Raw genomic sequence first — 21,621 nt, 5'->3', positions numbered from 1 at the left:
AGATAGCATGGAACCCTCATCTGGCCGCAAAACATTTGTGGCTGCACATCCAACTACGTCACCACATGACTCAAAACACAAGGGGTGAATGACCTCGGGGCGATCAGCTGTGAACCAGTAATTCTCAGGTAAGTTAAGGACTATACGGGCTTTACGCAAAAAATCAATGCCTAACAATGTTTCATTATTACTCGCGTCGGGGAAAATAACAAAAGTGGTAGGTATTAGCATACCTGCAAGTTGAACATTTACATCCACGAGCTTTACATTTACATCGCGAATTAAACCATCAGCAAGTTTAACTGTCAATAAATCCTCTCGAAAGGGATGCTGTTGCTGTTGAAGTAAAAAATAAAGAGTGCTACCAGCAACACAACATTTAGCACCGGTATCTATTAAACCCGTACCACGAAACCCATATACCTCAATATTTAATAGAGGTCGGCGCGTTGAGTCGTCATTCCGCATAAAACACAACGGTGAAAAGCAAAAATCCGCTCGCGATACATTTAAACATTGATTACATAAATTATCAGTTTTAACATTGCTACCTACATTAACATTGTCTCTCGGAGACACATTTATATTCTCTGACATATAGTAACAATCACACAACTTATTACTACAACATTGGGTACTATTATGAAAAGTGTCTCTCAGAGACAGTTTTGTATTCTTTGACCTCTGAGTGTGACATCTATCTAAACACAAATTTTCATTCTTTGACGCCTGACGACAGTCACACGATTTAAAGTTACCTACATTACAATTACTACTTAGACTATTATATTCAGAAAGAGAGTAAAATGTTTTAGACTTACAGTTGTCACAATTGGATCTAATGGTACCTTTGGTACCGCAACCGTAACACTTTAAATCACTTTTTTTCTTATCACAAGCACTTCTATCATGTCCTGATTTACGACAGTAGACACAAAATTTACCTCGTTTGGTAGAACTTACTACCGAAGCACTGGACGTAGAAGGTGCGAAGTCGGCACTATCCGGCTGCGGGGCCGGCGCCGTAGGGGCGGAACGCTGCGCTTCGGCGGGTGGACGCGCACCGGGCGGCGCGCGCGCTGCGTGCGGCGGTGCGCGCTGCTCGCGCACAGGCGTTTTGGCGCGCAATGCGCACGACTTATGGAATCGCGCGCTGACTGCGTAACAGTTGACGACGACTTCGACGACAGTTTATTTGCTTCACTTAACGCTTCTTCGACATTACGGGCTTTATATATAAGTTCTTCTATTGTAGTTACACTCTCTCTCGTAACTCTTTTCCTTATAGATCTGTTTAGTAACCCATATATAATGTCTAGCTGTACTCGTTCTTCTAATACATAAGGTAACGTAGTGAGAAGGGCGCGCAGGCGGGCCACGAACACTTCTGTGCGATCAGCATCTTGCTCGGACTTAAATATGTCACGGAACACTTTGTGTGGTGGTCGCGGCGTACCATACATAGCACGCAAGCGACTCATAGCTTCTTCCCACGAAGTTACTGAGGTTCGAATACCTCTAAACCACACGGCAGCATCTCCCTCTAGGAGCATCGGCAAGCCCTTTAGTGCTATAGTGTCAGGTATACTCATACACTCTTTATAAATTTCGATATTACCGATGAATGCCTCCAAGACCGCTGGGTCGGCGTCAGTGTCGCCGCGGAACCGGGCCGTGCATTTGGCGAAGTTACCCAATGTCGCAGGTGATGTGTGTGGTGAAGGTGGTGGCGAAACGAAACCAGCAGCGCTGCCTGACTGTGCTGCTAGGATAGCTGCTACGAGTTCACTATTGGACTCCGCTTGAACCTTTGCGAAAGCGGTCAATAGTGACGCGAACTGGTTCTCACTGGAGAAGGAAACGTCTGCCACTTCTTCACTGTCACTAATCTGACTTTTACGACGGGCATTATTACGCGGCATTGTCAACAATATGATTTATAAACAGTTTCACTATAAAACAATACGCACTACGCACTTGGTAACAGTTCACTTTTCAAAACCGCTGTAAGACAAAGACCTTATAGACACGAACATGTACGATAAGTATTTTGTCGACGTGAGTTCGTTACAAATAATCACTGTTATTGCCCGAGTTGGGAAGCCAATTGTTGGATCGTCATAAAAATAATTAAAATAAGTTGTAGGACTATTGCGCTGCGTGCGGTATTCAACGACCAACTGCCGCCGGCCTCCCGTTACCCAACCGCTACCGGGGTATCTGTTGCTTAGCAACGAGCCAACAGCGCGAGGCTACCGGCGGGTGCGCCGCTATATATATATATATCTACTTACGTAGTGTATTACACTTGTTAAATTTTCTTTTTTATATTCTTTTTGTTTGTTCTTCATCTGAATTTCAAATGGGGCGGTGGAATGGAGAAATTACTAATCAAAATGACTTAAAATTATTTTCTATGCAACCGGCTGCGCTATTATACCCATAGAACAGCTGACCTGTGGGGCTTATTTTAACTTGGATCACAGGAACGTGAAAATGGCTACAGGAGTTGATTTACTCATAGGAACCATGAGAATTAATAGAACAAATCATGAGATATTAGTCTTTAAGTATACCTATGCATGAGGATACCACGGCTGTCACATGACAACGTGATGTCTCTGATGTCTCATCATATATATGTAGACGATGGTTACCACTTTCCATCAGGTGGACTGCAGCTTGTATGCCATTCTAGTTACATAAAAACTAATATTAGTTTTTAATGTTTACAGAATATACTAATTTTAGTGTTATTTTTAGGCTACGTCAGGAGAACAGTTCGTTGCTATACCACGAGAAGAACCCATTCATCGCGGTGACGTAGGCTGCATAGGGTGCGGTTCTCATATAGATCCACAGGCAGCTGGCGTAAATGAATTAGCCGCTATAGGTGTGAAGCAGCTCGACAGACATGACCCTACTGTTAGGCACAGTCTTAACAGCGTTCTTGATGTGGAAAGACAAGTTCAGGTTAGTTATTGTATTACAAACACAACATTTTAAAAGTAATTTTAATAAATAATCTCAGGATATTTGTGCAAATTAGTATATTAAAGGACCTGGAAAATGCGTCAATATACAGTATAGTATTTTCTAGGTGGTGAATGGTGTTCGGTACATACTCACCGTTACTGTGAGCTACAACAACTGTACATCTGCGCCAGACGAGTCTTGTGATTTCGTAGTACCATGTAAGATTTCTATATTGGAAAAACCATGGATAAAATTACCTGATGGTTCTAAATATAGAGCAGTAGTCGCTAATAACTGTACAGATAAGTGGCTATTTGGTGATGATGGAGAAGTGATACTTGAAAGACCTGATGGAAATAAAGAAAACAATAATATTAATATTAATCAAAATACTGATAAAGTGGTAGATTCAGATAAGCCGACTCCTGATTATGACAAAAATACAAACACTGTATCTGCTGACGATATAGTTAAGGCTGTACATACAGACGTTTTACAATCAAAAATAGACCAAAGGATGTTATCTGCAGACGAATTAAATAAATTGGAGGAACAGATTATTCCCTATAATGAATTACAAATATCTACTGTACCTTATGATGTGATTACAGAAACATCTGAAATTTCCGATATTCATAAACAGCACGAGCTTGATCTGGAAAGTGGGAAACTCTATCGCGAAAGTCCACAAACAGATGTAAATTCACCTAAAACTTTAACTCAGGATAAGAAAAAAGCTATTGACGATTTAATAAATTTTTTCGAATTTGCAGGCATTAATGCTAATGCGGACAAAACAAAAAAAAAAATCTCAAGGATGAAGAGGAGCTATGATTATGATTTACAAGTTCTGTCTATGGCTCAGAATTATAAAAAAATTAAAGAGAATATACAAAATGCAAAATATATTTACACATTAGCACAAATTATGGTAGATTACTTAAACGAAATGGATATGACAGTAAAAAATCGTGTTTTAAAGGATGTTATTACCGCAGAAGAGGAAGTTGACCATAGTCAACATTTCTTTTATGTGCAAGCTCGTATAATTATACCATGTGAAAATGCCGAATGTGAGAATACTAGAACAAAAATTTGTAATGCTGTTGTTGATAGTTCGCAAGAATATAGCCCACATATACTAAACACTTTTTGTTACGATGAAAAGAAGATAATGACTAATCTTAATATTGTTCATGAGATTCCACTAAATGATCCATTACTCCAGAAAAAAGTGAATAGTGCTTTAAAAAAAATCGAATCTAAATCATCTTCCACAAATGCCATGAAAATAAGCAAAATCATATATGCTAATACTCAGAAGTCGCTTGGAACATTAACAAAATTCGGTGTATTACTTTCGTATACAAATTGCAACAAAATACTTCCTCTTATTAAAAGGTTTAATTGTTCTGTATTGGAATATTTAGGAACCAATGTATGTGATATTGACATTTTAGAGAGGCATTGGTTGAAGGAAAAAAAAATATCTTTCTTATGTACGGAGCGACCTGTCGATAAAAGTTACATTAATACGAAATTATCGAGTAACAATAAATATGCTGATGACCCGAATGTGCTTGATTTCGTCCAGGAAGCATTGCTGTATTTAGAAGGACAGTCTAATAGAAATAGTAAACAAACGGTTATTGAAATTAAATCAGTATCAACTAAACTTATTGCCGGTCTTTTAACAACTATAAATTTCGTAGTTGCATATACGAAATGCAATAAAGCATATAAAGATGATATTCATTCTTGTGAACTTTTAGAAAATGATTTCCCTAGACAATGTCAAGTACAGATATGGCACAGACCGTGGTTAGAAAATGGAAGAAAAATGAATGTATCTTGTGATAATGATCCTAATTATATAAATAATACTGAAATTTCAAAATCAAGAAATAAAAGGTCCTTGAACTTTGTTGGAGGAAAACACACACAAGATCTAGAAGATCCAGTATACATGTCATTAGCTGAAGAATCAATAAAAAAGTACTTACAAGTAATTAATACCACGCAACATTACAAAATTATTCAGATTCTGAAAGCATCTACTCAAATCGTATCAGGTATATCGACAGAGATTGATTTTAAGGCTTCCCCTACAAATTGTCAAATAGAATTAATTGCGGAAGAATCAAATCAGAATAGAAATTGCTTAGTAGATTTTGCTGATACTCTAAAATGTAATTCGAAAATATTAGAGCAATCATGGAACAAAATAAAAGATATTACTGTCTCATGTAAAGCTTTAAATGCTAACTCGAGGATTAAGCGACAAAAAGGTAGTCAGCGAGAAAAAGATCCCAATAATGCAGAATATAAATTACTAGCAGAAGAATCGTTGCAAAAATACATTGACATGTCGGGTGTCGTTCAACAACATAAAATTACAAAAATTGAGAAGGTAACAGTGCAAGTAGTTTCTGGCACTTTGACGCGTATAGATTTCACAGCATCTCCAACCTCGTGTCTTATAGAGAGTGTTTCTGTATCACCTTCTATTCAGTGTGACTTAAACAGTGAAGTTATAATAAATTGTCATTCAGAAATTTGGGAACAACCATGGTTGAACAAAAAAGACATAGACGTAACTTGTCAAGTTCCTAATCAGAATAGATCAAACAGACAAGCTTTAGCTGGTGGAATATCGGCAGCAGATCCAAATGATCCTCAATATAAAACGTTGGCTGAAGAATCTTTGCAAAAATATCTTCTTACTTCTGGAACTACTCAGCACCATAAACTGGTAAAAGTAGACAAAGTGTCTACGCAGGTCGTGTCTGGTTCTCTGACTAGAATTGACTTTACCATATCCCCGACCAATTGCCAGATGGATAACACTGGTAAACCAAGTTCTACTAATTGCGTTGTATTGAACTCTGCAGAGGGTATAAAATGTCATTCAGAAATCTGGGAACAATCTTGGTTGAAGAAAAAAGACATAGACGTAACATGTCAATTTCCTAATGAGAATAGATCGAAGAGACAAAGTTTACCTGGTGGAATATCGGAAGCAGATCCAAATGATCCTCGATATAAGACGTTGGCTGAAGAATCTTTGCAAAAATATCTTCTTACTTCTGGAACTACTCAGCACCATAAACTGGTAAAAGTAGACAAAGTGTCTACGCAGGTCGTGTCTGGTTCTCTGACTAGAATTGACTTTACCATATCCCCGACCAATTGCCAGTTGGATAACACTGGTAAACCAAGTTCTACTAATTGCATTATATTGAATTCTGCAGAAGGTATAAAATGTCATTCAGAAATTTGGGAACAATCATGGTTGAACAGAAAAGACATAGACGTAACTTGTCAAGTTCCTAATCAGAATAGATCAAGCAGACAAGCTTTAGCTGGTGGAATATCGGCAGCAGATCCAAATGATCCTCAATATAAAACGTTGGCTGAAGAATCTTTGCAAAAATATCTTCTTACTTCTGGAACTACTCAGCACCATAAACTGGTAAAAGTAGACAAAGTGTCTACGCAGGTCGTGTCTGGTTCTCTGACTAGAATTGACTTTACCATATCCCCGACCAATTGCCAGATGGATAACACTGGTAAACCAAGTTCTACTAATTGCGTTGTATTGAACTCTGCAGAGGGTATAAAATGTCATTCAGAAATCTGGGAACAATCTTGGTTGAAGAAAAAAGACATAGACGTAACATGTCAATTTCCTAATGAGAATAGATCGAAGAGACAAAGTTTAACTGGTGGAATATCGGAAGTAGATCCAAATGATCCTCGATATAAGACGTTGGCTGAAGAATCTTTGCAAAAATATCTTCTTACTTCTGGAACTACTCAGCACCATAAACTGGTAAAAGTAGACAAAGTGTCTACGCAGGTCGTGTCTGGTTCTCTGACTAGAATTGACTTTACCATATCCCCGACCAATTGCCAGTTGGATAACACTGGTAAACCAAGTTCTACTAATTGCATTGTATTGAATTCTGCAGAGGGTATAAAATGTCATTCAGAAATTTGGGAACAATCATGGTTGAACAAAAAAGACATAGACGTAACTTGTCAAGTTCCTAATCAGAATAGATCAAAGAGACAAGCTTTATTTGGTGGAATATCGGAAGCAGATCCAAATGATCCTCAATATAAAATGTTGGCTGAAGAATCTTTGCAAAAATATCTTCTTACTTCTGGAACTACTCAGCACCATAAACTGGTAAAAGTAGACAAAGTGTCTACGCAGGTCGTGTCTGGTTCTCTGACTAGAATTGACTTTACCATATCCCCGACCAATTGCCAGTTGGATAACACTGGTAAACCAAGTTCTACTAATTGCATTATATTGAATTCTGCAGAAGGTATAAAATGTCATTCAGAAATTTGGGAACAATCATGGTTGAACAAAAAAGACATAGACGTAACTTGTCAAGTTCCTAATCAGAATAGATCAAACAGACAAGCTTTAGCTGGTGGAATATCGGCAGCAGATCCAAATGATCCTCAATATAAAACGTTGGCTGAAGAATCTTTGCAAAAATATCTTCTTACTTCTGGAACTACTCAGCACCATAAACTGGTAAAAGTAGACAAAGTGTCTACGCAGGTCGTGTCTGGTTCTCTGACTAGAATTGACTTTACCATATCCCCGACCAATTGCCAGATGGATAACACTGGTAAACCAAGTTCTACTAATTGCGTTGTATTGAACTCTGCAGAGGGTATAAAATGTCATTCAGAAATCTGGGAACAATCTTGGTTGAAGAAAAAAGACATAGACGTAACATGTCAATTTCCTAATGAGAATAGATCGAAGAGACAAAGTTTACCTGGTGGAATATCGGAAGCAGATCCAAATGATCCTCGATATAAGACGTTGGCTGAAGAATCTTTGCAAAAATATCTTCTTACTTCTGGAACTACTCAGCACCATAAACTGGTAAAAGTAGACAAAGTGTCTACGCAGGTCGTGTCTGGTTCTCTGACTAGAATTGACTTTACCATATCCCCGACCAATTGCCAGTTGGATAACACTGGTAAACCAAGTTCTACTAATTGCATTGTATTGAATTCTGCAGAGGGTATAAAATGTCATTCAGAAATTTGGGAACAATCATGGTTGAACAAAAAAGACATAGACGTAACTTGTCAATTTCCTAATGAGAATAGATCGAAGAGACAAAGTTTACCTGGTGGAATATCGGAAGCAGATCCAAATGATCCTCGATACAAGACGTTGGCTGAAGAATCTTTGCAAAAATATCTTCTTACTTCTGGAACTACTCAGCACCATAAACTGGTAAAAGTAGACAAAGTGTCTACGCAGGTCGTGTCTGGTTCTCTGACTAGAATTGACTTTACCATATCCCCGACCAATTGCCAGTTGGATAACACTGGTAAACCAAGTTCTACTAATTGCGTTGTATTGAACTCTGCAGAGGGTATAAAATGTAAGTCAAAAATCTGGGAACAATCTTGGTTGAAGAAAAAAGACATAGACGTAACATGTCAATTTCCTAATGAGAATAGATCGAAGAGACAAAGTTTAACTGGTGGAATATCGGAAGCAGATCCAAATGATCCTCGATATAAGACGTTGGCTGAAGAATCTTTGCAAAAATATCTTCTTACTTCTGGAACTACTCAGCACCATAAACTGGTAAAAGTAGACAAAGTGTCTACGCAGGTCGTGTCTGGTTCTCTGACTAGAATTGACTTTACCATATCCCCGACCAATTGCCAGATGGATAACACTGGTAAACCAAGTTCTACTAATTGCGTTGTATTGAACTCTGCAGAGGGTATAAAATGTCATTCAGAAATCTGGGAACAATCTTGGTTGAAGAAAAAAGACATAGACGTAACATGTCAATTTCCTAATGAGAATAGATCGAAGAGACAAAGTTTACCTGGTGGAATATCGGAAGCAGATCCAAATGATCCTCGATATAAGACGTTGGCTGAAGAATCTTTGCAAAAATATCTTCTTACTTCTGGAACTACTCAGCACCATAAACTGGTAAAAGTAGACAAAGTGTCTACGCAGGTCGTGTCTGGTTCTCTGACTAGAATTGACTTTACCATATCCCCGACCAATTGCCAGTTGGATAACACTGGTAAACCAAGTTCTACTAATTGCGTTGTATTGAACTCTGCAGAGGGTATAAAATGTAAGTCAAAAATCTGGGAACAATCTTGGTTGAAGAAAAAAGACATAGACGTAACATGTCAATTTCCTAATGAGAATAGATCGAAGAGACAAAGTTTAACTGGTGGAATATCGGAAGCAGATCCAAATGATCCTCAATATAAAATGTTGGCTGAAGAATCTTTGCAAAAATATCTTCTTACTTCTGGAACTACTCAGCACCATAAACTGGTAAAAGTAGACAAAGTGTCTACGCAGGTCGTGTCTGGTTCTCTGACTAGAATTGACTTTACCATATCCCCGACCAATTGCCAGTTGGATAACACTGGTAAACCAAGTTCTACTAATTGCATTATATTGAATTCTGCAGAAGGTATAAAATGTCATTCAGAAATTTGGGAACAATCATGGTTGAACAAAAAAGACATAGACGTAACTTGTCAATTTCCTAATGAGAATAGATCGAAGAGACAAAGTTTACCTGGTGGAATATCGGAAGCAGATCCAAATGATCCTCGATACAAGACGTTGGCTGAAGAATCTTTGCAAAAATATCTTCTTACTTCTGGAACTACTCAGCACCATAAACTGGTAAAAGTAGACAAAGTGTCTACGCAGGTCGTGTCTGGTTCTCTGACTAGAATTGACTTTACCATATCCCCGACCAATTGCCAGATGGATAACACTGGTAAACCAAGTTCTACTAATTGCGTTGTATTGAACTCTGCAGAGGGTATAAAATGTCATTCAGAAATCTGGGAACAATCTTGGTTGAAGAAAAAAGACATAGACGTAACATGTCAATTTCCTAATGAGAATAGATCGAAGAGACAAAGTTTACCTGGTGGAATATCGGAAGCAGATCCAAATGATCCTCGATATAAGACGTTGGCTGAAGAATCTTTGCAAAAATATCTTCTTACTTCTGGAACTACTCAGCACCATAAACTGGTAAAAGTAGATAAAGTGTCTACGCAGGTCGTGTCTGGTTCTCTGACTAGAATTGACTTTACCATATCCCCGACCAATTGCCAGTTGGATAACACTGGTAAACCAAGTTCTACTAATTGCATTATATTGAATTCTGCAGAAGGTATAAAATGTCATTCAGAAATTTGGGAACAATCATGGTTGAACAAAAAAGACATAGACGTAACTTGTCAATTTCCTAATGAGAATAGATCGAAGAGACAAAGTTTACCTGGTGGAATATCGGAAGCAGATCCAAATGATCCTCGATACAAGACGTTGGCTGAAGAATCTTTGCAAAAATATCTTCTTACTTCTGGAACTACTCAGCACCATAAACTGGTAAAAGTAGACAAAGTGTCTACGCAGGTCGTGTCTGGTTCTCTGACTAGAATTGACTTTACCATATCCCCGACCAATTGCCAGTTGGATAACACTGGTAAACCAAGTTCTACTAATTGCATTGTATTGAATTCTGCAGAGGGTATAAAATGTCATTCAAAATCTGGGAACAATCTTGGTTGAAGAAAAAAGACATAGACGTAACATGTCAATTTCCTAATGAGAATAGATCGAAGAGACAAAGTTTACCTGGTGGAATATCGGAAGCAGATCCAAATGATCCTCGATATAAGACGTTGGCTGAAGAATCTTTGCAAAATAACACTATTCTTCATTATATTGAATTCTGCACTTCTTTGGAACATAACAAAAAAGACATCAACTTGTCACCATAAACTGGTAAAAGTAGACATAACGTTGGCTGAAGAATCTTTGCAAAAATATCTACGGAACTACTCAGCACCATAAACTGGTAAAAGTAGACAAAGTGTCTACGCAGGTGTGTCTGTTCTCTGACTAGAATTGACTTTACCATATCCCCGACCAATTGCCAGTTGGATAACACTGGTAAACCAAGTTCTACTAATTGCGTTGTATTGAACTCTGCAAGGGTATAAAATGTAAGTCAAAAATCTGGGAACAATCTTGGTTGAAGAAAAAAGACATAGACGTAACTTGTCAATTTCCTAATGAGAATAGATCGAAGAGACAAAGTTTACCTGGTGGAATATCGGAAGCAGATCCAAATGATCCTCGATATAAGACGTTGGCTGAAGAATCTTTGCAAAAATATCTTCTTACTTCTGGAACTACTCAGCACCATAAACTGGTAAAAGTAGACAAAGTGTCTACGCAGGTTGTGTCTGGTTCTCTGACTAGAATTGACTTTACCATATCCCCGACCAATTGCCAGTTGGATAACACTGGTAAACCAAGTTCTACTAATTGCGTTGTATTGAACTCTGCAGAGGGTATAAAATGTAAGTCAAAAATCTGGGAACAATCTTGGTTGAAGAAAAAAGACATAGACGTAACATGTCAATTTCCTAATGAGAATAGATCGAAGAGACAAAGTTTAACTGGTGGAATATCGGAAGCAGATCCAAATGATCCTCAATATAAAATGTTGGCTGAAGAATCTTTGCAAAAATATCTTCTTACTTCTGGAACTACTCAGCACCATAAACTGGTAAAAGTAGACAAAGTGTCTACGCAGGTCGTGTCTGGTTCTCTGACTAGAATTGACTTTACCATATCCCCGACCAATTGCCAGATGGATAACACTGGTAAACCAAGTTCTACTAATTGCGTTGTATTGAACTCTGCAGAGGGTATAAAATGTCATTCAGAAATCTGGGAACAATCTTGGTTGAAGAAAAAACACATAGACGTAACATGTCAATTTCCTAATGAGAATAGATCGAAGAGACAAAGTTTACCTGGTGGAATATCGGAAGCAGATCCAAATGATCCTCGATATAAGACGTTGGCTGAAGAATCTTTGCAAAAATATCTTCTTACTTCTGGAACTACTCAGCACCATAAACTGGTAAAAGTAGACAAAGTGTCTACGCAGGTCGTGTCTGGTTCTCTGACTAGAATTGACTTTACCATATCCCCGACCAATTGCCAGTTGGATAACACTGGTAAACCAAGTTCTAATAATTGCGTTATATTGAACTCTGCAGAGGGTATAAAATGTCATTCAGAAATTTGGGAACAATCATGGTTGAACAAAAAAGACATAGACGTAACTTGTCAATTTCCTAATGAGAATAGATCGAAGAGACAAAGTTTACCTGGTGGAATATCGGAAGCAGATCCAAATGATCCTCGATACAAGACGTTGGCTGAAGAATCTTTGCAAAAATATCTTCTTACTTCTGGAACTACTCAGCACCATAAACTGGTAAAAGTAGACAAAGTGTCTACGCAGGTCGTGTCTGGTTCTCTGACTAGAATTGACTTTACCATATCCCCGACCAATTGCCAGTTGGATAACACTGGTAAACCAAGTTCTACTAATTGCGTTGTATTGAACTCTGCAGAGGGTATAAAATGTAAGTCAAAAATCTGGGAACAATCTTGGTTGAAGAAAAAAGACATAGACGTAACATGTCAATTTCCTAATGAGAATAGATCGAAGAGACAAAGTTTAACTGGTGGAATATCGGAAGCAGATCCAAATGATCCTCAATATAAAATGTTGGCTGAAGAATCTTTGCAAAAATATCTTCTTACTTCTGGAACTACTCAGCACCATAAACTGGTAAAAGTAGACAAAGTGTCTACGCAGGTCGTGTCTGGTTCTCTGACTAGAATTGACTTTACCATATCCCCGACCAATTGCCAGTTGGATAACACTGGTAAACCAAGTTCTACTAATTGCATTGTATTGAATTCTGCAGAGGGTATAAAATGTCATTCAGAAATTTGGGAACAATCATGGTTGAACAAAAAAGACATAGACGTAACTTGTCAATTTCCTAATGAGAATAGATCGAAGAGACAAAGTTTACCTGGTGGAATATCGGAAGCAGATCCAAATGATCCTCGATACAAGACGTTGGCTGAAGAATCTTTGCAAAAATATCTTCTTACTTCTGGAACTACTCAGCACCATAAACTGGTAAAAGTAGACAAAGTGTCTACGCAGGTCGTGTCTGGTTCTCTGACTAGAATTGACTTTACCATATCCCCGACCAATTGCCAGTTGGATAACACTGGTAAACCAAGTTCTACTAATTGCGTTGTATTGAACTCTGCAGAGGGTATAAAATGTAAGTCAAAAATCTGGGAACAATCTTGGTTGAAGAAAAAAGACATAGACGTAACATGTCAATTTCCTAATGAGAATAGATCGAAGAGACAAAGTTTAACTGGTGGAATATCGGAAGCAGATCCAAATGATCCTCAATATAAAATGTTGGCTGAAGAATCTTTGCAAAAATATCTTCTTACTTCTGGAACTACTCAGCACCATAAACTGGTAAAAGTAGACAAAGTGTCTACGCAGGTCGTGTCTGGTTCTCTGACTAGAATTGACTTTACCATATCCCCGACCAATTGCCAGTTGGATAACACTGGTAAACCAAGTTCTACTAATTGCATTATATTGAATTCTGCAGAAGGTATAAAATGTCATTCAGAAATTTGGGAACAATCATGGTTGAACAAAAAAGACATAGACGTAACTTGTCAATTTCCTAATGAGAATAGATCGAAGAGACAAAGTTTACCTGGTGGAATATCGGAAGCAGATCCAAATGATCCTCGATACAAGACGTTGGCTGAAGAATCTTTGCAAAAATATCTTCTTACTTCTGGAACTACTCAGCACCATAAACTGGTAAAAGTAGACAAAGTGTCTACGCAGGTCGTGTCTGGTTCTCTGACTAGAATTGACTTTACCATATCCCCGACCAATTGCCAGTTGGATAACACTGGTAAACCAAGTTCTACTAATTGCGTTGTATTGAACTCTGCAGAGGGTATAAAATGTAAGTCAAAAATCTGGGAACAATCTTGGTTGAAGAAAAAAGACATAGACGTAACTTGTCAATTTCCTAATGAGAATAGATCGAAGAGACAAAGTTTACCTGGTGGAATATCGGAAGCAGATCCAAATGATCCTCGATATAAGACGTTGGCTGAAGAATCTTTGCAAAAATATCTTCTTACTTCTGGAACTACTCAGCACCATAAACTGGTAAAAGTAGACAAAGTGTCTACGCAGGTTGTGTCTGGTTCTCTGACTAGAATTGACTTTACCATATCCCCGACCAATTGCCAGTTGGATAACACTGGTAAACCAAGTTCTACTAATTGCATTGTATTGAATTCTGCAGAGGGTATAAAATGTCATTCAGAAATCTGGGAACAATCTTGGTTGAAGAAAAAAGACATAGACGTAACATGTCAATTTCCTAATGAGAATAGATCGAAGAGACAAAGTTTACCTGGTGGAATATCGGAAGCAGATCCAAATGATCCTCGATATAAGACGTTGGCTGAAGAATCTTTGCAAAAATATCTTCTTACTTCTGGAACTACTCAGCACCATAAACTGGTAAAAGTAGACAAAGTGTCTACGCAGGTCGTGTCTGGTTCTCTGACTAGAATTGACTTTACCATATCCCCGACCAATTGCCAGTTGGATAACACTGGTAAACCAAGTTCTACTAATTGCGTTGTATTGAACTCTGCAGAGAGTATAAAATGTCATTCAGAAATCTGGGAACAATCTTGGTTGAAGAAAAAAGACATAGACGTAACTTGTCAATTTCCTAATGAGAATAGATCGAAGAGACAAAGTTTACCTGGTGGAATATCGGAAGCAGATCCAAATGATCCTCGATATAAGACGTTGGCTGAAGAATCTTTGCAAAAATATCTTCTTACTTCTGGAACTACTCAGCACCATAAACTGGTAAAAGTAGACAAAGTGTCTACGCAGGTCGTGTCTGGTTCTCTGACTAGAATTGACTTTACCATATCCCCGACCAATTGCCAGTTGGATAACACTGGTAAACCAAGTTCTACTAATTGCGTTGTATTGAACTCTGCAGAGGGTATAAAATGTAAGTCAAAAATCTGGGAACAATCTTGGTTGAAGAAAAAAGACATAGACGTAACTTGTCAATTTCCTAATGAGAATAGATCGAAGAGACAAAGTTTACCTGGTGGAATATCGGAAGCAGATCCAAATGATCCTCGATATAAGACGTTGGCTGAAGAATCTTTGCAAAAATATCTTCTTACTTCTGGAACTACTCAGCACCATAAACTGGTAAAAGTAGACAAAGTGTCTACGCAGGTCGTGTCTGGTTCTCTGACTAGAATTGACTTTACCATATCCCCGTCCAATTGCCAGTTGGATAACACTGGTAAACCAAGTTCTACTAATTGCGTTGTATTGAACTCTGCAGAGGGTATAAAATGTAAGTCAAAAATCTGGGAACAATCTTGGTTGAAGAAAAAAGACATAGACGTAACTTGTCAATTTCCTAATGAGAATAGATCGAAGAGACAAAGTTTACCTGGTGGAATATCGGAAGCAGATCCAAATGATCCTCGATATAAGACGTTGGCTGAAGAATCTTTGCAAAAATATCTTCTTACTTCTGGAACTACTCAGCACCATAAACTGGTAAAAGTAGACAAAGTGTCTACGCAGGTTGTGTCTGGTTCTCTGACTAGAATTGACTTTACCATATCCCCGACCAATTGCCAGTTGGATAACACTGGTAAACCAAGTTCTACTAATTGCGTTGTATTGAACTCTGCAGAGGGTATAAAATGTAAGTCAAAAATCTGGGAACAATCTTGGTTGAAGAAAAAAGACATAGACGTAACATGTCAATTTCCTAATGAGAATAGATCGAAGAGACAAAGTTTACCTGGTGGAATATCGGAAGCAGATCCAAATGATCCTCGATATAAGACGTTGGCTGAAGAATCTTTGCAAAAATATCTTCTTACTTCTGGAACTACTCAGCACCATAAACTGGTAAAAGTGGACAGAGTGTCTACGCAGGTCGTGTCTGGTTCTCTGACTAGAATTGACTTTACCATATCCCCGACCAATTGCCAGTTGGATAACACTGGTAAACCAAGTTCTACTAATTGCGTTGTATTGAACTCTGCAGAGGGTATAAAATGTAAGTCAAAAATCTGGGAACAATCTTGGTTGAAGAAAAAAGACATAGACGTAACTTGTCAATTTCCTAATGAGAATAGATCGAAGAGACAAACCGCTCCTGGACAAATAGTTGGACACAAAGGTAAACTAAACAATGTTAAAATTAAAGGTGGCATTAGAGAACAAGATCCGACTAAACAAAAATACAAGGATTTGGCAGAAGACTCATTACACTATTATACACGTTTACAAAACATTCAAATTGAATATAGGGTGGTAGAAGTAACTAAAGTTAGCACACAAATTGTGGCGGGTATTAAGTATAAAATAGATTACACTGCTTCTCCAGCTACAGATGATAAAGTGCTACTGTACTGTCATACTGAAATATGGGATCGTCCATGGGTACAGACTAAAAAAAATGATGTTTCTTGTGATACAGATAATGGAATTGAAAGCAACGAAAATGAAAATTTAAAGAGTATATCAAAACGTAGTTTTAGACTAGGCGTACAAGAAAAACAGAGTTTTAATAGAAATGATTATAGAGAACTAGCTGAGATATCTTTAAAGAAATACATGAAGCTCTCCAATAAGAAATATCTTCATAAAGTTATTAAAATAAATGACGTTACTGAGCAAGTTGTTGCAGGAGTGATATTTAATATTGAATACTCAATATCACCAACTACATGTTTATTTGAAGACCACGTAGATAGTGTTAGCTGCCCAGTACAAGAACCAGAAATTATATTACCCTGTTCTACACAAATATGGCAAACACTTGAATTACCTACTAGTACCGATGTTATTACAGTGCATTGTAATGAAAATAAGGATAAACGTAGAAAACGTAATATTGCATTGGGAGAGAAGAGACAACTTTTAATCAATGACGAAGATTTTGATGAAGATTCTAAATATTATTATGCAGACAGAGCTGTGCAGCATATAAATGAGCAATCGGATACAGACAATTTGTACAAATTAATATCTATACATGCTGTACAACATAGTACACATATGAAAACAACAATGGTACGAATGTATATTGAAACAGCCTTAACATATTGTTTAAGACACCAACACGACGAAGATTTATACAAATGTGATGAGATGGAAGGATTAAAACATAGGTTGTGTCATGTTCGATTATGGCCAACACCTGACGATGAGCTTGTCGTTCAGCAAGTTGTCACAACATGTGACGATGATATTAATTTTGAAAGTGTTAGTGGTTTATCTATACAAGATTTATTAAAGGCCTCTATTAAATACCTGGAAAAATCCCCCGATATTAAGTACAAAATTGTACATCAGGGTGAACCTAATTTAATTCCTAGTTTAGATACTTCCCAACCTATAAAAATGAACTTTATAATTGCATATACAAATTGTACAAAAGATATTGATCTTAAAACACATTCTAGTATGTGTTTCTTAGATTCTATGATTTTACCAAAAGCATGCAATTCCTTTATTTGGATGATTCCAAATAGTAAAACCATAAGAAAAATTAATGTGAAATGTGGCACACCAAACATCTCTAGAAACAAAAGGTCAGTATCTCTTGACCCTAAAAATGCGACTGCAGATGAGTTACAAATTCAAAAAATGGTAACCGAAGCATTGGAGAAGTTGGAAATGTCGTCTGTGCACAGGTATAAACAAAGAGTATTAAAAATTAATAGTTACTCTTCGAAAATAACATCGGGTAGGGTGACAACCATAGATTTTGATGTAGGGTATACATCGTGTTTAAAATATGAATGGGTAGAAAATGTAGCGACTTGCGCATTATTAGAACATTTACCTAGACGACACTGTGTTGCCAACATTTGGGAGCGATTATGGATAGAGAATAGAAAGAATATAGATGTCAATTGCGAAGATGATGAGACGCCGCTCGAAACGCACGTAGAATTTGAAAGCGCCGAAACCGCAATGCAGTTAGCAAATCGTGCATTAAGGCATATAGAAGCTAAATACCCAAATCCTCGGGAACAGAAAGTAGTTAGAATTTTCTCGCTAGAGAAGCAGATTATTGCTGGCATTCACTACAGAATGAAAATTGAAGTTGGTCTTACTAACTGTACAGCATTTACTTTTGAGAAGAGCTGTTCTCTAGACCCTAATGCAGGCATAAATAAGTTTTGTAGAGTAAACGTATGGCTTCGCCCATGGACCAATCATCCACCCAACTTCCGCGTTTCCTGTGATTATCAGGACGCAGTAAGCACAGATCTATACCGCCACATACAAGCTGAGCATTTATTTTATGCCTTTTTAGGTAAATATAAGCCAAAATACGTTAATGATCCCGATGAAATGATGAAGAGATTCAAGATTTTCAGAGAAAATGTTGCGAAAATTCATGAACTGAATACGCATGAACTGGGCACAGCAAGGTATGCAGTGACGAGGTTCGCCGATTTGTCTTATGAAGAATTTTCAAGCAAATATATGGGGTTAAAACATAGTCTAAGAGACGAGAATCAGATTCCAATGAGCGAGGCACACATTCCTGATACATCCATTCCTGATAAGTTTGATTGGAGAGATTTTGATGCTGTCACAGAAGTTAAGGATCAGGGCTCGTGCGGCAGCTGCTGGGCATTCAGTGTTACAGGTAAGATAATATATTTTATAATGAAATGGCAAACAAACTGACGCCCTACTTGATGGTAAGTGGTAACCGTCGCCTATATCGATAAACAGTACTAAGGGAATCATGTGACCTCTCGATACACGTCATGTGTTGCCAGTCCAGACGATTAAAAAGCCATGCCTATTAGCCAGTGATTTTATTGCCTAATACGATCCTACAATCGAAACACAACAAATTTAAAATCTCACCGATGTACATATAATACACAGATAATACACGGATAATACACGGATAGTCTGTTAAATCTCATTGAATTAGTATTTATTTTTGTAAAGTGTAGTGGTTATTTTTTGCAGGAAATGTGGAGGGACAGTGGAAGTTGCGATCAGGTAAACTGGTCTCACTGTCAGAACAAGAGTTAGTGGATTGTGACAAACTTGATGAAGGCTGCAATGGGGGATTGCCAGATAATGCCTACAGGTTAGTATGAAATGTGTGTAGATTATCTATTTATTTTTGGTATACTCATATCAAGTACATTGTTCTAAATACTAAATAATATTACAAAGGTGCGACGGTATAGCGGTTTAGCACACCGCTTTAATTCCGATAGTCGTGTATCCGTTTCTTGCACGGTACAATAATTTGTATTCATAAGTGTGATTTTTGTATAGGTTTGGGTGTTTTATGTATCTATTTACAAAAAAATCTAAATATTTATATCAATTATCTAGTACCCATAACACAAAAGTTCTGCTTACCTTGGGACTAGATGGCGCTGTGTTAATTCTTCAGGGTTATTTATTTATTATTATTTACTAGCTACTCGACCCGGCTTCGCACGGGTGTACATGCATTATATATATAAACCTTCCTCTTGAATCTATCTATTAAAAAACGGCTTCAAAATTCGTTGCGTAGTTTTAAAGATTTAAGCATACATAGGGACAGACAGCGAGAGCGTCTATATTTTATACTATGTAGTGATATATGTGTTTAAACGTTTCAGAGCAATAGAACAGCTTGGCGGCCTCGAGTTAGAAACCGACTATCCTTACGAAGGTGCTGATGATAAATGCGTGTTCAACAAGACCCTGGCAAGGGTGCAGATCAACGGCGCCGTGAATATATCTTCGAACGAAACGGATATGGCCAAGTGGCTTGTACAGAACGGCCCTATATCTATTGGTAAGACCTTATCTATATACTTCCATTTAAACGTCTGCACAATCTTTCATCCCCTTGTAGCGTATTGGTTATCACCTCACCACTGTACCGTTGTGTACCATGTGATGAGGTGTCGCTAAATAATGTATAGTGAGTATACCGGTGAAATAATTGTTCTGTTTATTGGTCACTAGCAAGTATATTGGTTAGAGTGCTACATAGCTTAATAGAAACGCGTACATTCGACACGGAGTTGTAACGTGGACTGACTTTACACTTAACTTAAATCTATGTTATTTGAAGAGGCACTAATGGAAGGGCCTCGAATGTTGACAGAAATATTACAAGTGAAGACACGCCCTAATTTAACTTCTCCCAGATTATTCTTTAAGATAAAATATGACTCTGTTACGGATATGAACATAAGTTATAATTAAATTCAAAGAATGATCTAGAATCTAATATAACCTATATTTATCCCCGTAATTCAGTATAACTTCTTGGCAAATTCAGATCCATTCAACTCATAAAAAGTAAACATATAGGACACTCATTTACATTAAAATATTAGTATAGATAAAGGCTAATCCGTAGGTACGTATTGTATCATTCTTAGAACGCATGTATACTGTTTTCACGTTGCGGTGACCATCAATAAATGTCAGGCATGAATAATTCCACTGCATTATTAGTATTCATTCGTGGAAATCCCAATCGATTTACATTATGTTTCAACATCGTAAATTATTGCTATACATTGTAATGTATTGCTATAGTATACATGTATGTATTATGTATCTTTATTCAAATAAAATCTTATATAAATGACTATCTGTCCCACGCTAATTCCTGTACTCGCAATTAAATTAATTTTATTGTATACTAGCGACCACTCCTGGCTTCGCACGTGTGCATTACAAATCTTTGAATTTCTCAGCTTCTATACTATAACACGCACGTATTATACAGATAAACCTTCGTCTTAAATTATCTATCTATTGTAAACTCCATTAAAATTCATTGCGTTATTTAAAACATATAAGCGATCAGATAATAATAATAAATTTATTAAGCCATAATATACAGTGCTTAAATAATTTTCATAATCAATTTGTGTATATGAGTCTGGGAACTGAACTAGTTTCGAAGTCTATATCTCAGTAGACTAGAGCTCACTTCTCGGATGTGCGGTTTTACATAGGTTAATACAATAGATAGTCACGGTGACTTAATTTTAATCTATGTAAAGATTCTTTATTGCACAGTTAATACGTTATTAATATAATTTAGAGATAATGTACTGAGCACAAGTACATTATTCCTAGAAGAGATCTCTTCCAGTCAATCCAAAACAAAGGCATAGTAATTTTCTAAATTAATGAAAATTACTAAAATTTTTCATCGATGCTCCTCATTTTCATACAAACTTTCATCGCATATTTTATTTTACTCTCTTAAGCGTTTTCGCAAACTGAATGTCATATTTATTTATATGTAATTTACAGCCTAAAAATAAGATTTAAGTTTCAAGCTTTAGCAAAAATAACGATACTTCCATACAACATTTCATCTCTTCTTTCAACCCCTTACAGCCGTTTTTCGGATTAAAAAGTAGTAGTAGTACTATGTCCTTTTTTTGGGTCTAGACTATCTGAGTACCAAAGTTCATCTACGTGAAAGCGAGACAGACATACAGAGTTACTTTCGCATTTAGAATATTAGTAAGAATAACTTTCCTACATAAATGCCACCCAAGACGAAAGGAATTTTTAATTTGAAACAGTAGTTCCTTATTCA

General features: G+C 37.2%; 1 protein-coding gene across 1 annotated transcript in view; it reads left to right on the top strand.

Annotated features, from left to right (window-relative positions):
• LOC131851734 (uncharacterized) overlaps positions 1–21,621 on the top strand; it is a 33,699-nt gene that overhangs the window by 10,536 nt on the left and 1,542 nt on the right. The window contains 26 exon segments of the mRNA XM_059202278.1: positions 2,764–2,973; positions 3,101–3,823; positions 3,959–7,265; positions 7,308–7,625; positions 7,668–7,985; positions 8,028–9,425; positions 9,468–9,785; positions 9,828–10,145; positions 10,188–10,491; positions 10,548–10,726; positions 10,825–10,915; positions 10,917–11,001; positions 11,034–11,694; positions 11,737–12,054; positions 12,097–12,414; positions 12,457–12,774; positions 12,817–13,134; positions 13,177–13,494; positions 13,537–13,854; positions 13,897–14,214; positions 14,257–14,574; positions 14,617–14,934; positions 14,977–15,268; positions 15,305–18,678; positions 19,014–19,137; positions 19,667–19,845. Coding sequence (XP_059058261.1) covers positions 2,764–2,973; positions 3,101–3,823; positions 3,959–7,265; positions 7,308–7,625; positions 7,668–7,985; positions 8,028–9,425; positions 9,468–9,785; positions 9,828–10,145; positions 10,188–10,491; positions 10,548–10,726; positions 10,825–10,915; positions 10,917–11,001; positions 11,034–11,694; positions 11,737–12,054; positions 12,097–12,414; positions 12,457–12,774; positions 12,817–13,134; positions 13,177–13,494; positions 13,537–13,854; positions 13,897–14,214; positions 14,257–14,574; positions 14,617–14,934; positions 14,977–15,268; positions 15,305–18,678; positions 19,014–19,137; positions 19,667–19,845 — 15,061 coding nt within the window.

Source organism: Achroia grisella, unplaced genomic scaffold (assembly GCF_030625045.1).
Source record: "Achroia grisella isolate CSIRO2021 unplaced genomic scaffold, CSIRO_AGI_Agris_v1 utg807, whole genome shotgun sequence".
Lineage (NCBI taxonomy): Eukaryota > Metazoa > Arthropoda > Insecta > Lepidoptera > Pyralidae > Achroia > Achroia grisella.
Note: the sequence above shows the minus strand (reverse complement) of the source record. Positions and strands in the feature narration are given on the sequence as shown.